We start from the raw sequence: 14,819 nt of genomic DNA on the forward strand, positions 1-14,819 counted from the left end.
GTTTACTTCTTTTCCAGAATTGATATATAAGGAAGTTATGGACTTGGAGGAGAGAACCAAGAATGGAGTTATACGAGGGCAGCCTTCTCCTTTAGGTTGGTTACAATATAAGCTTAGTTAAAATTGCAGTTTACTTCTTGTGTTGTAATCTTCAGTGGCCTGAGACCAGCAGTTCTTCCCATATTTTTACTTAACCATTATTATTCCAAGTTTAATAAGTATAAGTATGATTTGAGTGGTTAAATTTGAAAGCATTGGTACACCATTGTATCAATACATTGTGCCAATATATTAGTAACTGACTTCATAAAATGCACATCTTTTTCTGTGATACTGATATTCCATTGAAAAATGGAAATCTAAAACTTTTTTCCATTGGCAATGTTGCCTTGTCTTTAAAGAAGAAATTTTTCGAAGTTCAATATACTTACATTTCTATGGTCTTCATTTTTTTACTTTGGATAAATAAAAGCTTCACTGTAAAATTTGGTGCATGTGATACCAAGATACTTTCCCTCTTCTTGGTATTTTAGATTTGTTGAACTAAGGCAATAGCATTAAAACCATTACTAGAAAGTGTTCATTCTTTAAGAAGAAAACTGGTTTGCAGGACCTAAAACATTTTTTTAATCATAAACTGATCTTAACACTTAATTTTAGTACAGGTAAAAGTATAAAGAATTAAGGGAAAATGTTAAATGGCAGGTAACATGTACATATGAAGAATATACAACATGACAGGCACAGGTTATTTACGTACTTTATTTCATTCATCCTCAAAGACCCCAAGGTAGGGATTATTATGCGCACTTTACAGATGAAGAAACTAAAGTTCAGAAAATGTAAATAACATAAGATTTCAAATCTATGTAGAAGAACTAATACAATAACTTCAGAGTGTATAATTTTTGCAACATCCCATTTTGTCTCTGGCCATCAGCAGAGACTTCTCTGGTTATACAGATCAAGACAGTTTTATGGAAGAGGTGAAATTTGAGCTGAGCTTTGAATGCTGAGTAGTATTTCAAAAGATTGGTGTTGATTTTGAGTAAAACTATGCCATTTATTTATTTATTTTATTTATTTATTTTTTTGAGTGGGAGTCTCACTCTGTCGCCCAGACTGAAGTGCAGTGGCACACTCCCAGCCACCACAGCCTTGACCTGCTGGGCTCCGGAGATCCTTCCACCTCAGCTTCCAAGTAGCTGGAACTACAGGCACGCGCTACCACGCCCAGCTAATTTTTGATTTATTGTAGAAATGAGGTCTCACCAAGTTGCCCCGGTCAGTCTCAAACCTGTGGGCTCAGGCAATCCACTTGCCTCGGCCTCCCAAAGTGCTGGGATTACAGACTGAGCCACCGAGCCCAGCCAAAACTATCCCATTTGAATACCTCAAAAACTTTTCTGCATTATAAGAAAAAATAGTATTTATAACTTGTTTATTGGTAAGGTTTTTTAACTATAATTTTAGATGTCCATTGTACTATAAACATATAATCATTTTTGTAGCTTCTTTTGACATTTTTGGTTATATTTTAGAGTTGTGTATTTTATCTTATTTATTTTAATGATTATTATTATTTTTTGAGTCGGAATCTCACTCTGTTGCCCAGGCTGGAGTACAGTGGTATGCTCATGGCCACCACAGCCTCGACCTGCTGGGCTCAAGTGATCCTTCTGCCTTAGCCTTCCAAGTAACTGGAACTACAGGCGCATGCTACTATGCCCAGCTTATTTTTTGTTTTATTGTAGGGACGATGTCTCACTAAGTTGCCCAGGCTGGTCTCAAACCCCTGAGCTCAGGCAATCCTCTCTCCTCAGCCTCCCAAGGTACCTGGGATTACAGGCTTGAGCCACCGCGCCCAGCAGAGTTGTGTATTTTAAATACTTCAACAGGAATGTAGTCTTCTGGATTATAATATAAATCCTATTGAAAATATAAATTGGTTTCAACAGCTTTTGCCTCTTTTCGAAAAGGTATTTTCTCGATAATTTGCTTATAACAATTTAAAAGCTATATTATAAATACTTTAATTGTATAGCTAATGAATTAGCTTTGTATTTCTATATTTTAGTAGCTACTTTTATTGTTGAGAATTAAGGCTTGGGTGGGATTTAATTGTCCATCATTAGGGACAATTTTATACTTTAGTATACTTTAGTATTCAAGTGAGTAACACGTCCTAAGTGTCACATGTTTGAGCAAGTGTAATAATCTCATGAGATGGAAAGAGCAATTATAAATTAAAATTCACTTATAAATTAAGATGTTCTTAATTTATACGTGAATAAATTGCCAAAACAACATTTGCTTCACAAAATAAGTCAGTGGAAAGGACCAGACATGAGGTTTTTAGATGTTTTCTGAAATCTTATTATAGCTTGCAAAGAACAGTGTTAGGAAATCAAGTGGTTATAAAAATATTCAGCTCTTGATTTTGTACAAAAACAGAATATTTTTTGATAAATAAGTATTAGAAGCTTCCATATACTTTGATTTAAATCTTTTTAGCAGATATCCAGTTGAGTACCATTTTCAATTGATTTTTTAAAAGAATTATATTATTTTTTCCCGGTGGATTTCTTTCCTATCTTTGTTTTGGTTTACTAACATTAAAATGTCTACCTTGAGTGGGTGGAGACTCACTAAGGGAAGTGACCCAGATACCCGAGATTAAAGATTTTCCATATTATTGCCATTCAGATATTTGAGAATTGATTGTATGGCTTTGAAGTTTGGAGAAAAAAAGTATTTTTTTTTCATAGATACTTGATTTTCAAATTAAAAAGTTAACTATTCGTGATACAATTAAAAGTTTTTATAAGATTAAGAAATTTGAATAAAATAAAAGAGATTCTGAACTAGAGGCACAAATAAAAAGGAGCTCTTTTATGCTTTGAATGTTTCAGTACAAGTTTTAGAAGCTAACCATGGTGTACCATGTATGGTATACATATGTACCATACTGTTTAGTCACAAGAGGCACATTCTATAGTGTCGTACTTACTGGTTGAACTAAAAAGAGTATACTATCTCACTTTTACTCTGGCATAAAATCTAATGGACCTTTCTTGGGTCTAGGAGGTTATCACTTTTCTCTTTTTCATCTCTTCTTTCAGACCTGAGATATTCAACCCACTTTCCTGTCCTATTTCAGCTCCCATCACCTACTCTGCTCCTTGTGGTTCCTGTCCTTTCTGTCTCCCAGGCCCCTTTCCACTACCCTAAGGATTTTCCTATTCCTACGACCCTGTCTATTCCTTGTTGCATTTGAAGAAAAGCTCTCAGAGAACATTTCATATTTAAGTGATTTATTGCTCATCTAGACAGGATGAAGGAATAATCATCTCAAACACTGAGACGCTGGGTTCTGGAGCAGTTAATTTTTGCCTGTTTGATTTCAGCATCATTGGGTGCCTGAACCTCACCCTCAGCACCCTCTGCTCAGTGTTTGAAGACTGTTGCTTTTATTTCATAAATGTGTTCTTGAAAACTTTTGTATAACTTGCATTATTCATATTTGGAAGACCCTTATTTAGTGAGTATGTGGTTCCAAAGTACTTAACCTAGTGCATGAATTACCTTTAACATATTCTCCACTCCCAGTATAAGTCATTCCTGCCCCCTTCACAACCCAGCCCCTTTCCTAACCCAACCCCCTTTGAGAGGATTTTCCTGTGTCAAGTATTTCCTATTACTTTTTAAAATCGAGGAAATGCTTGTTAGTTAATACTTTGGGTAAAGGAAACATTTTACTCCGACTTTATTAAATAAATCTGTATTTTTATATATGTAGTGTTTATTAGAGTAGAAACAAGATCTGAGTTTACCTAGCCACTTGAGCAACCCTGCAAGTCACACTAAGTATAAACTAGGTTAGTTGAACACAGCTTCCTTCCAATTAGAATGATTTTATTATTTGTCTTGGTTGTTGCTTTAAAACAAGATATACCAGAAGTATGATTTGGACTTTTTAGTGAGATTATGAATAATTTTCTGCAGGATAGTCATTTTTAACTTTTGTAGTCCTACAGCCCTTTAAGATCTTCTTTCCCTCTACTCAGGCTGTTTTACATGTATTATCAGCAGTATTCAAACAAACCCTGAAGCCTATTTACGAATCTTGCTGCAGGACCATTTCAACATGTGGATTAGACTTTCCCACAACAAAACTGTATACACTGAGTTACTCTACTGAGGCTGTTTTGCATGTATTATCAGCAGTATTCAAACAAACCCTGAAGCCTATTTACAAATCTTGCTGCAGGACCATTTCAACATGTGGATTAGACTTACAGTTCAAGGAAAATTTTTGACCACTGGGGGTAGTCAGTACAGTGCAAGCAGCTCAGTCTGCAACTCTGTCTGCAACTGATTTGCTGTTTTGTTTCTCATAGCACAGGTGCAGCAGTGATCAATGGCTCTCAGCATCCGTCGTCATCATCGTCTGTCAATGATGTGTCTTCAATGTCAACAGATCCGACTTTGGCCTCGGATACAGACAGCAGTCTAGAAGCATCAGCTGGACCTCTAGGCTGTTGTAGATGACTACTTGGGCCTTGGGGGGTGGTGGGAGGGTTGGGGAGTCGGTTAGTCATTGATAGAACTACTTTAAAAACAATTCAGTGGTCTTATTTTTGAGTGATTTTTTTTTCAAAAAATGTAGAATTCATTTTGTAGTAAAGTAGTTTATTTTTTTTTAATTTCAAGTGATGTAATTTAAAACCTAAGTTGTGTTTTTAAAACAGCAACAAAACTGTATTGTATTTTTTGCTGTAATTAACTGTATAATGTAAACCTAATTATTTTATCATGGTTTAAATTTTTTGCATATTTGCTTTATCTTATGCTGCTGATTTTTTTTTTACTGAATTTGTAAGATTTTGTTTATCAAAGCAACTATTATGTGGTGACTTGCTATACATGAATTATTTAAGATTTTTATAGTTTTTTTATTAGAATTTATTTCAGATGTTTTGTTCATGATACTATCCTTCAGGGTTATGTGCTTATCAATGAAATAACCCCAGAGGAGTGTGGGAAAGTAACCTGTAGCCAGTTATATTCAGGAATAACTACTGTAAATGATGAACATGGTAAGAGACCTCCAATATTTGCTACTTGCCAATCCTAATTTAGTTAAAACAGTTGGTAAGCAATCCTACTCAATTTTGGCAAAAGCCCCAACATCTAAATGGCAGGATAACTTAGAACATGTCTTTGAAGATGCTGGGCATCTACCACCTTATCTCCCCACCCTACCCAACAAAAGTCAAGTAAAAAGAATATGGTGTATTCTGCACATTTGTGGCATGCTCAGAGTTTATGATCACATAAAGTCAAGAGGATACTTCATGAATAATAACATTTCAATGCAAATAAACAGATGGTTCACTTCTACTAACTATGAGCCTGTTTTTGTATACACTGAGTTAATCTACTCAGGCTGTAGGTCCCAGCAATGACTGGTCTTTCCCTTTCCTGCAGCTTCGGGCCCTTGGACCTCTCTGGTTTCCTATTACTTGGAGTGTCAGTTGTACACCAGTTCTCCTGGTGTTTCTAGCCATTTGATTTTACCTGTAGCATAATCATACTAGTTGTCGGGAGGTTCTAATGCCTACTAGATTTGTGTAGGTGATGTATCAAATGAGCAATATGCCGTTCATCTGAAAATGGTAGCACACAGCCATATATAGGATATCATTTTCTAAGGACTGTTTATTCACACAGAGCAGAGCAGGCATAAATGATGGTTATTTAGTCTGAGTCTTTCATTTTTTTATACCTGATTTTCAATACAACACACAATGTGGATGTTGAGTAGTGTAAGAATGGTGCTGCTCCTGACAAGTGTATGTTAACTGTTTACATTTTATATCTGCAGAATTATTTCTCAATGATTGAATTTTCCCTAAGTAAATTGAGTCTCATTATTTCTCAAATACATTGTCTGTGATAGACCCAGGCACCTTTTGTTATTGCTGGAACAAGAGGAATTTTGTGTGATGAACTGGGAAATGCATACTTAAATAAGTGGCAAGGTTCTAGGCAGAAAACCCTTTGGAATTTATGACCAACAGGAACAAGAACAGGCACAGCCCAACATACAGTGTCTGAAAGTTTGCTTGGCATTTTGTTTATATATTTAGTGCAAAATTTTTTTTTGGTTAAGGTATTTTTAGGACATTGTTAATGTGCAATATTTAAGATGAAAATACATTAGACTTTTTATATCCTTTGAAATAACAAGTTTGTTTTTGATGGTTTAGGGTCATGACTTCCAGTCTTTTTATCAGTCCCTTTTCTAATACACCATGGTGCATTAATTTTATTAAGCAAATTATTGAGTTTTAAGACTGTAACACCTTGAATTGTAGACACACAAGATTGGGTTCACAATTGTAGCAGAAATTTGAGCATGTGTGTGTATGTTCTTAGTTTATATTAGTTTGACAGATAATTAGCTTTATTTTCTCTAGGATAGGTTATGTCACTGCTGCACTTTTACAGAAGACATGCTTTCAGAAGATTTCCGTATTTTATGTTTGATTGCCGATATGCCATCTCCATTGATACAGATTTTGGTTAATCGAGGAAAACCTTGTGTTCTGACTGTATTGTTTGTTGTAAATGCCAGCTCCCACTTGCCAACCATCGTGATTCAGTTGAATTCAAAGAAAACAAACATGTGTTGCATAATGTACACTAAAATACCTAACATTATATCCTCAGAACAAGGATTTTTCAGATAATGTTTGTTAAATGTTGTGTGCCATAAGTTTTTAAAATACTATATCTAAATACAACTTCCCTGCTTAACTTTGTTAAGCTAATGTATTTTTTTTAATTTTAGAATCTTTAAAGCATCTTAAACATTTCTTTTTTTAAGAGAAATTACAAATAATATCTGTCAAGTAATACTTGTGTAAAGTCACCTTTCTTATATAATTTTGATTTTTCAATCTTTTACACTTAATATACCTAGTCTTACTGTCAGAAAACTATTTTGACTAATTTATTATTCAACTTCATGGATTAGGAAAGATGCTAATTCTTTCTACATGTCTTCCCATTACTATTCTCCTACCTTCTGTTGTATACTGATCGTTTGTAAAGTCATTGTGTTGTTGGGGTCACTTAATTATAATATACATAATTAGAGCATTTCAACTCTCTCATGTTGTTTGCTGAAGTTTTCAGTTTGTCACACACCTTCAGTCACTGATTGTTCCTGGTATGCACTCTTTCACGTTGGCACAATGTGTTTACACCAGACTTCCTAAGATAAATACCAGCCTCTTAAAAGAGAGGCCTACCACACAACCCCCTTAGCAAACCAGAGAAGCTTGATGGTGTACAAAGCAGCACACTTACCTGCCAGCCTTGTTCTGTTGTATGCTAACCCTGCTGTTTTGTCTAAAAAATGAAGGGGAAGAGGACATCAGTGTCTGATAGTGAATCAATAGCAGGCAAGTGACTCTGTTTCCTTGGTTACAGATAAGACTTGGGTTACACTATCAGCTAGTATCTGCTGCACATATGAAGACTTAACTATTCAGTGTTGCCTAGGCACTAGCCTGCACAACATTTTGAGGTTAAAACATAGTATATTTTCAAAAGTACTATTGTAGTCTGTGAGCGTTGTTCATTAGTCACACACTAGCTATAGAGTGGATGCATGAAGCCCCATGACCCCAGTAAACTTCTCTTACCGGTAGAAAAGCCAAACACCACCATTCTGTCATTCGCAATCCTCTTAAATGTTGCCTCTCCATATCCTGTTGCATTTTAGTGTGTATTGTGTTTCTACTGATCTCTCTGAGGTTTTTTCTGAATCAAAGGAAACTAATTTTTCCTTCATAGCAAGAAAGATGAAGAGGTAAAGGGCATTGAAGCAGAAATGTGTAGTTTGGGGTATAATTAGAAAACTTGTAAGGAAAACAAAAGTCCTAATTAATTTCAACCTGACTGCTCTTAGTTAAGTGCTCTTAAGGAGAGTCTAGTAAGAGTAATACTTTCTGGCCATTTCTGGTTTAGATTCTCTTAGTTCTGAAACTTATGAGAAATATTACCTGTGGATTAGTTTTGCACAATGTTCTATTCTCACAATGATTTACAAATTAAACTAGGTTTTTATTGAACTACCTCACACTAATTTTCTATGCTTTCCCAAGTAAGCTGTTGCCCTTACTGTTAGATCTTTACTAAGTGTGAATTATAAATGTGTATTAAATACTTTTTAGCCAATGTTGACACAATACCAGTAAGTATGTAAAATATATACCTTACATCAGTAAGAGACACGTGTAAAATTTTTCATTGTATATCTTGGAAAATTGTGTTAGATGTGCTCGTTGACATTATTAGTGTCTGTCTTTGTAAGTAGAAACCTGCTCGTGATATCAGTCTATTCTTTACATTTTACAAAAGAAGTAAATCTTAGTAAATTTTGTGAAGAAATAAATTACTTTTGTAGGCCCAATATTTGGTATATTTTTGAGAAGCTGTTAATCTTTTAGCCGAATGATGAAGTTAGACTGAAGTAGCTGTCTCCCTGGACTGTGACATCTATTTTCTCATTACAGTTTATTCTGGTCAACAGGGTGTCACACCTGGAAATCTGAGTATGATAATTGACATTTGCTTTTCTCTCTCTATGATGTCATTCCTTCTTCATTCCTCTCCTTCCCCATGTTCCGTTCCCTCTCCTCTCCTCTCCTCTCTCTAGACAAAACAAAATGGGGCACTTTGTAGGGAATGCTGAGATCATTATTGTGGTTTTTCATCATTCATGCCCTAGTCATTAAACATGCACCACTGGAATGTAAACAATGTTATCTAGTATGTCAATTGGTTATAATATTTTAAATAAAAAAGAAAAAAGTGTTATGAAAATTATGAAATTAAGAGCTTTTTCATTGAAAACAAAATATACATTTATGGTAAGAAGTTTTTCTTGGCAGTTTTAGGATTTCCTGTGGTTGGGGTAAAATGGGAGATCACTAGAGCAGGTTTCTTAGATTTGGAATTTATACAGATTGCAAAGAGCCTAAACTATCACCTTGGTTGTCTGATGCTCTAGTCTTGCTTTTCTGGTGTTTGAAATTGCTGGAGAAACTTTATCTTTAAAAGGAACTTTGCTTCAATGCCCTTAACCTAGTTCTTGGTAGAGCAGCCATCGTGACCACTTGGAAAAAATAAGTATTTAAAACTTGGGCTTGTTTCAAAATAAGCAGGGATCTCAGCTTGCACGTGTTGCCAGCTTTTACCCTGCATCTTTCCTCTTTGCCTACACAGGGTGGACTGCTGTTTGGGTCCCTCACTGCTCCCATCCTGGTCTCTATGATGGCACTCTCCATCTTGCTTGACTCTTGCTCCAGTTGGCCCTTGTGTGCGCACCGGCTGTTGCCCTTACCTGCCGACTGATGCTTGGTCAGCCCATGCATTTGCTGACATGTTTCATCATGGTCATGAGAGAGGCCTCCCATTGGGTGTCAAAAGCAGATGTCACATTATTGAGTTTAAGTTTGTTTTTATGTTAATAATTTTTTTTCATTTATACCCAGTCATCATATAAAGTGAAATAGTTCATTCTTGTTAATTTAGGTACTGCACTTTTTTAGTGTTTTTTTGTTGGTTTGTTTTGAGAAAGCAGAAATTATTGAGAGGACAGAAAAAGCTCCCACACTGGAAGGGGACCCCAGGGGGTTGACCTAGTATCATTTCTTAAAAGGTACATTAAATTTATGTAAATGAAGATTGATTTGTACTGATTTTGTTATTAATTTTTAGAAAAACTGTTACAGGTTGGACTTCGTTTGAAGCTAAGATACTTCAAATATGCTTTGTAAATGTTAGGTTTCTGTCTGACGTGTATTTCTCAATTAATGAAAACATATATATCTAACCTATGCTGGGAGCTGGGAATGAGGAGAGATGCAAAATGCAAAAATGGGTGCGACAGTCTAGTCTGCCTGATTGAAATTGTATATGTAGAGGAACAAGGAATGTGCCGAAGGGACACCGGCTGAGGGATGGATTAGAGAAAATGAGAAGAGTTTCACAAAGAAGGCATGCTTTGAGCCTTGGCATAAAGAAGGTTTGGAGAGGAGAGGTATTTCAGGCTAAAGGGAAAGCAAGCAGATTTAAAAATAAGTGCAAGCCGGGTTCAGTGGCTCAGCCTGTAATCCCGCGCTTTGGGAGGCTGAGGTGAGTGGATTGCCTGAGCCCGCGAGTTCGAGACCCGCCTGGGCAACTTGACGAGACCTCATCTCTACAATAAATAAAAAAAAAATTAGCCAGGTGTGGTCGTGCGCACCTGTAGTTCCAGCTACTTGGAAGGCTGAGGCAGAAGGATCGCCGGAGCCCAGCAAGTCGAGGCTGCAGTGGCCGCTCCATTCTGGGTGACAGAGTGAGACTCCAACTCAATAAATAAATAAAAAGTGCATGGGCGTGCATATGTGAAAAAATAATAAAAGATGAAATTGGCAAGTTGCAGTTCAGAATTGAAACACTGAAACAAGCTAAGTACATAGCCTGAAAACATCTAGGAATAATTTTATAGGCAGTAGGAACCCGTTGTAGTTTGTGAGGAGGAGTTATGTGACCAGGCTTCTGTTTTAGGATGGTCACTGACGAAGCAAGTCCAGTTAGCCTGGAGATTGGCCATTAGAAGTCAGAGATCCCCAGTTGAGAGAGCAGTGGGAATGGAAAAGAGGGATTTTAGACGTCGTTCTGTGACATAGGTGAAATCACCAAGATAAGCACTCGGAGCTGTGGGACAGCTTTGTGCCCTACAATTGGTCAGTACACAAGAGATGTGCAGGGAAAATAACATCCAATGTATTTTGCAACTTGCACTTCTCGAGATAATGCATGTCAGGTGTAGTATTAACTCGCCATTTAGTGTACCGGGGTGGGAGGAAGGGAACAATTGGTTTGCTGTCCTCCCTGCTGATATAGACCTCCCTCATCTTGTAGTTTCTTTCCTTGTGATGTCTACCTCATCTGCTTGTATAGTCTTTGCCCCGTTTTCCTTAGTTCGTCTTGTAGACAAAGGAAGAAAATTGGGAAAGATTTTTGTTGGTTTTCACATGTGAGACGTACCTGGACAAGTGGGGCATAGCTCTGATTGCCAAAGAGTAAGTGGCAAAACAGGTACTTTAGAAAACTTGGCAGGAAATGTAAATAAAAGGACAGTGGCTTGAGAAAAGAGAGAGGTAGACTGAGAGATCAGAAGGAGTTCAAAGAGATAAACCACAGGCACATGTGCCTTTATGAAACAAGTTCCTGGGGAGGCTGGATCTACTGTGTCTTGTGGGTACAGGTGAGCTTAGGTCAACGTGGAGAGTTTAGGTTACCTCAGACAAATCTCAACCTGGCTGAGCCATGCCCTGCTTCTTCAGCTGTCTCATTAGAGAGCTACTTTCTCAGGTTGCTGTGCTGATATGAGAGAATGTGCTTTTGTGAAAATCATCAGAATAAAGCCAATGTAATGGATGATTTTAGTCTTAGACATGGAAATGGTTTAAGATATGGAAAAATTAAAAGGCCGGGCACAGTGGCTCACACCATTAATCCCAGCACTTTGGGAGGTGAAGGTGAGAGGTTTATCTGAGCCCAGGGATTTGAGACCAGCCTGGGCAACTTGGTAAGACCTTTTCTCTGCAGTAAATCAAAAAATGAACTAGGTGTGGTGGCGCACTCCTGTGGCTCCAGCTGCTTGAAAAGCTGAGATGGAAAGATTACCTGAGCCCAGCAGGTCAAGGCTACAGTGGCTCTGATCGTGCCACTGCACTGTAGCCTGGGCAACAGAGTGAGACTCTGACTCAGGAAAAAAAAAAAAAAAGCCTTTTGTGTGGTCACTTCTGAGAACTGCGGTACACTCTGACCCCTGAGTCATCCTCTCCATCCCCAATAGTCCCAAATTTCTTGTGGTAAGAATAATTCCTCATTTGAGAGTAATGCCTCACAGTATTGAGCTGTTCAGGGTTAGAACCATCGAACATACTGTTTTGGTTCTATTTCACATGTCATTCCCACTCTGCCCTGCCCATTCCAGCTGAACTTCCTTCATGCACCTGCTTCTCTTGTTTACTCCCATTTTTGCCTGTTGTAAATCCTCATTGCTTGAGACCTGGCTCAAACCATTTCTCCTCTGATAAAGCTCAGACCTCTTTTTCTTTTCCCATGCCCATTGCATACATGCTCACTTTAGTCATTATTCACCTGCTCCACACTCTTCACAGAGGACTTAAAACAGCAGCGTGTCATGTGCCTCCTGCTGTTATTTGATGGCATCATGTTTGTGTATTTTCTCTGATGCCTCACTATGGAATCACCTGGGTGGATGAGCCTGTCCTACTTATAGTGAACAGGGCCTGACTAAGCATTCTGGCCATGTTGGGCTGAGTCAGCTAACGACTAGGGCCTGTCTTCTACACTGCTTCTATCCTCTGAAAGTGCAGTATTTGTGGCCCTCAAAGTGTGGCATAAGGAAACTGCGCGCAACACCATGAAATCATTGTAGTGATGTGAACATGGGCTCTAGTGCCAGATTCCACCACAGTGGAATCCTGGCCTCACACTGGGTGCCTCACTTCTGGCAAGTTATCTGAACTGTAGCTCTGCTTTCTCATCATAAATGGGAAGCCTGATATACCTCACAGGGTTGTTGGGAGGATTCTGCGTAGATAGAGCGAGATCTGGTGAGTGCTCAGTAAGTGTTGGCAGCTGTCATCTTAACTTGCTCCGCACTCTGGCTCCAGCGGCTCCTAAAATCCAGAAGCTGTCCTTCACTCTCATGACTCTGAATGACAGATATGTCTTTAGGCAAACAGACCCAGAAGACTTTGATAAGAGCCATACGCTTTTTTTCTCCCCCTTGATTTGATGCTGTGGAAGGGAAAGAGTTAGTCTAGAACCTGGACCCCCCACCACCCACAATGAGCAGTAGAGCCCAATGGCCCACGTGTCCCTAAGACTCCCCATCCTCATGGCCACCCTTAGGCCCAGTCCCGGGAATTGTTAAATTGTTGAAGTGTGCTCTACTCGCCAGTCCCATGTGGCTGGGGCCTTGCCCCTCGTCTCCCTTTACCACAGTGAACACTTAACCAAATCTAACTGAAAGAAAGGAGGAAACAGAAAAACGCATATCCGCCAGGGCACTTAAGCTGCTGCTGTTGTGTTCATTCCCAGATTGGTGAGCTCTTTAACCAGTGGTGGGGCCAGTGTGGGTAGTTGGTATTTATGATTCAGTAGATTTGAAAGTCTGGGCAGTGATTTCTCAAACCTGGCTCCGAAATGAGACTCCAGGGTTGTTTGTAGACCCTGATGCCAGACAGCACCACAGATGTAACTGTCCTGGAGAGGGGTTTTCAAGCCAGCTTGTCACACGCTGTGGGGCAGCATCTGCATCAGAGCAGGCTGCCCCTGGGTCTTTGTTTGGGGACTGCTGGGCTTTCAGGATGTTCCTGGGAATAAAGGGTCTCGCTTAAATGTGGGGGATGCTACTTAAGGTAAGCATGTTTGGCATTTGGGGGAACTTCTCAAAAACAAGAATGCATTCCTATAAACCTACCTGCAGTCATCTCCCTGCCCTCTGGCTTCCCGTCTTCTCTCAAAAGCCACTGTTCCATTCTTTTACCTTTTTGCTGACATCGTTACCATCTCCCTTTCTAATGGGTCATTCTTGTCAGAGTACAGACCTGTTCTCTAAGAAGCTCTTCCTTGCTTGCTTCCACTGTCCCTCCCTCTTTTTCTGCTCCACTGGCATCAGGACTTCTGGAAAGATCTGTGCACATGCTTTCGCTTTCCTATCTCTCATTGTCTTCAGCCGGTTCCTATCTAGTTTCCAGTGCCATTCCACTCACATTTGGCCAGGACCACAGCAATAGCTCCCTGACTAGTTTCCCTACATCCACTTTTGCCACCTAAATCTACACACTCTCCACCCAGTGACTAAAGAAGCCACAATGCAATTCACATCAGTTGATTTAAAGCTCTCAAATGCTTTCCCACTTTCCTTAGAATAAGAATAACTTCTTACCATGGGCAACGGGCCCCAGGGTATCTGGCCCCTGCTCTACATGACCAGCTAGTCTACACCCATCCCAAGCTCTTTTTTCTCAAATGCATCAACACTCATACATATTTCTACAGCTCTTCTGCAGTGAGCAAATCCTGTCCTAAAGCATAAACATTCAGCATATCCCACCACCATGACGGAACCCCTGCCCGTCTTCAGCCTTCCATTTCTCCAATATTTCTCTCTTCGCCCCGCCGCCACTCTAGCTACACACACCAGCACATATTCTTTCTATTGTTTACCCCCTCCCTTTGGCTGAAATGATTTCTATTTTATTATAAAACTGAGTTCAGGTGTTAGATCCATCAAAGAGTCTTCCCTGGCCTCTTGTCCTCCATCTGATTTCAAGGTTTCTGTTACCATTTCACATCCTGTAAAGCCTCCATCAGAGCATGATTAATGCTGTAATATTAAGGCAGTGCCTTTGCAATATGGACTAGTGGTTAAGAATTCAGGCCCCAAGCCGGGCACCATGGCTCAAGCCTCTAATCCCAGCACTTTGGGAGGTGGAGGCAAGAGGATTGCCTGAGTCCAGGGGTTTTAGACCAGCCTGGGCAACTTGGGGAGACCTTTTTTCTACAATAAATCAAAAAATTAGCCAGGTGTGGTGGTGCACGCCTGTAGTTCCAGCTACTTGGAAGGCTGAGGCAGAAGGATCTCCTGAGCCCGGCAGGTGAAGGCTGCAGTAGCCGTAAGCATGCCACTGCACTCTCTAGCCTGGGTGACAGAG

General features: G+C 39.2%; 1 protein-coding gene across 12 annotated transcripts in view; it reads left to right on the forward strand.

The window, feature by feature from the left end:
* MAPK8 (mitogen-activated protein kinase 8) overlaps positions 1 to 8,893 on the forward strand; it is a 42,022-nt gene extending 33,129 nt beyond the window's left edge. For 5 of the 12 annotated variants that reach the window (XR_002482678.1, XR_002482680.1, XM_008070430.1 and 2 more), the window contains 2 exons: positions 18 to 95; positions 4,401 to 8,893. Coding sequence is in view for 9 of the 12 variants with exons in the window: in XM_008070430.1 (XP_008068621.1) it covers positions 18 to 95; positions 4,401 to 4,417 (95 nt within the window). In the remaining 3 variants the exon portion in view is untranslated. The remainder of the gene's footprint in view (positions 1 to 17; positions 96 to 4,400) is intronic. The other 7 variants (XR_002482679.1, XM_008070434.1, XM_008070435.1 and 4 more) reach the window with 2 other exon arrangements.
* Positions 8,894 to 14,819: the final 5,926 nt, after the last annotated feature.

This window comes from Carlito syrichta, unplaced genomic scaffold, assembly GCF_000164805.1.
Source record: "Carlito syrichta isolate Samal-C Ts95f unplaced genomic scaffold, Tarsius_syrichta-2.0.1 Scaffold313403, whole genome shotgun sequence".
Lineage (NCBI taxonomy): Eukaryota > Metazoa > Chordata > Mammalia > Primates > Tarsiidae > Carlito > Carlito syrichta.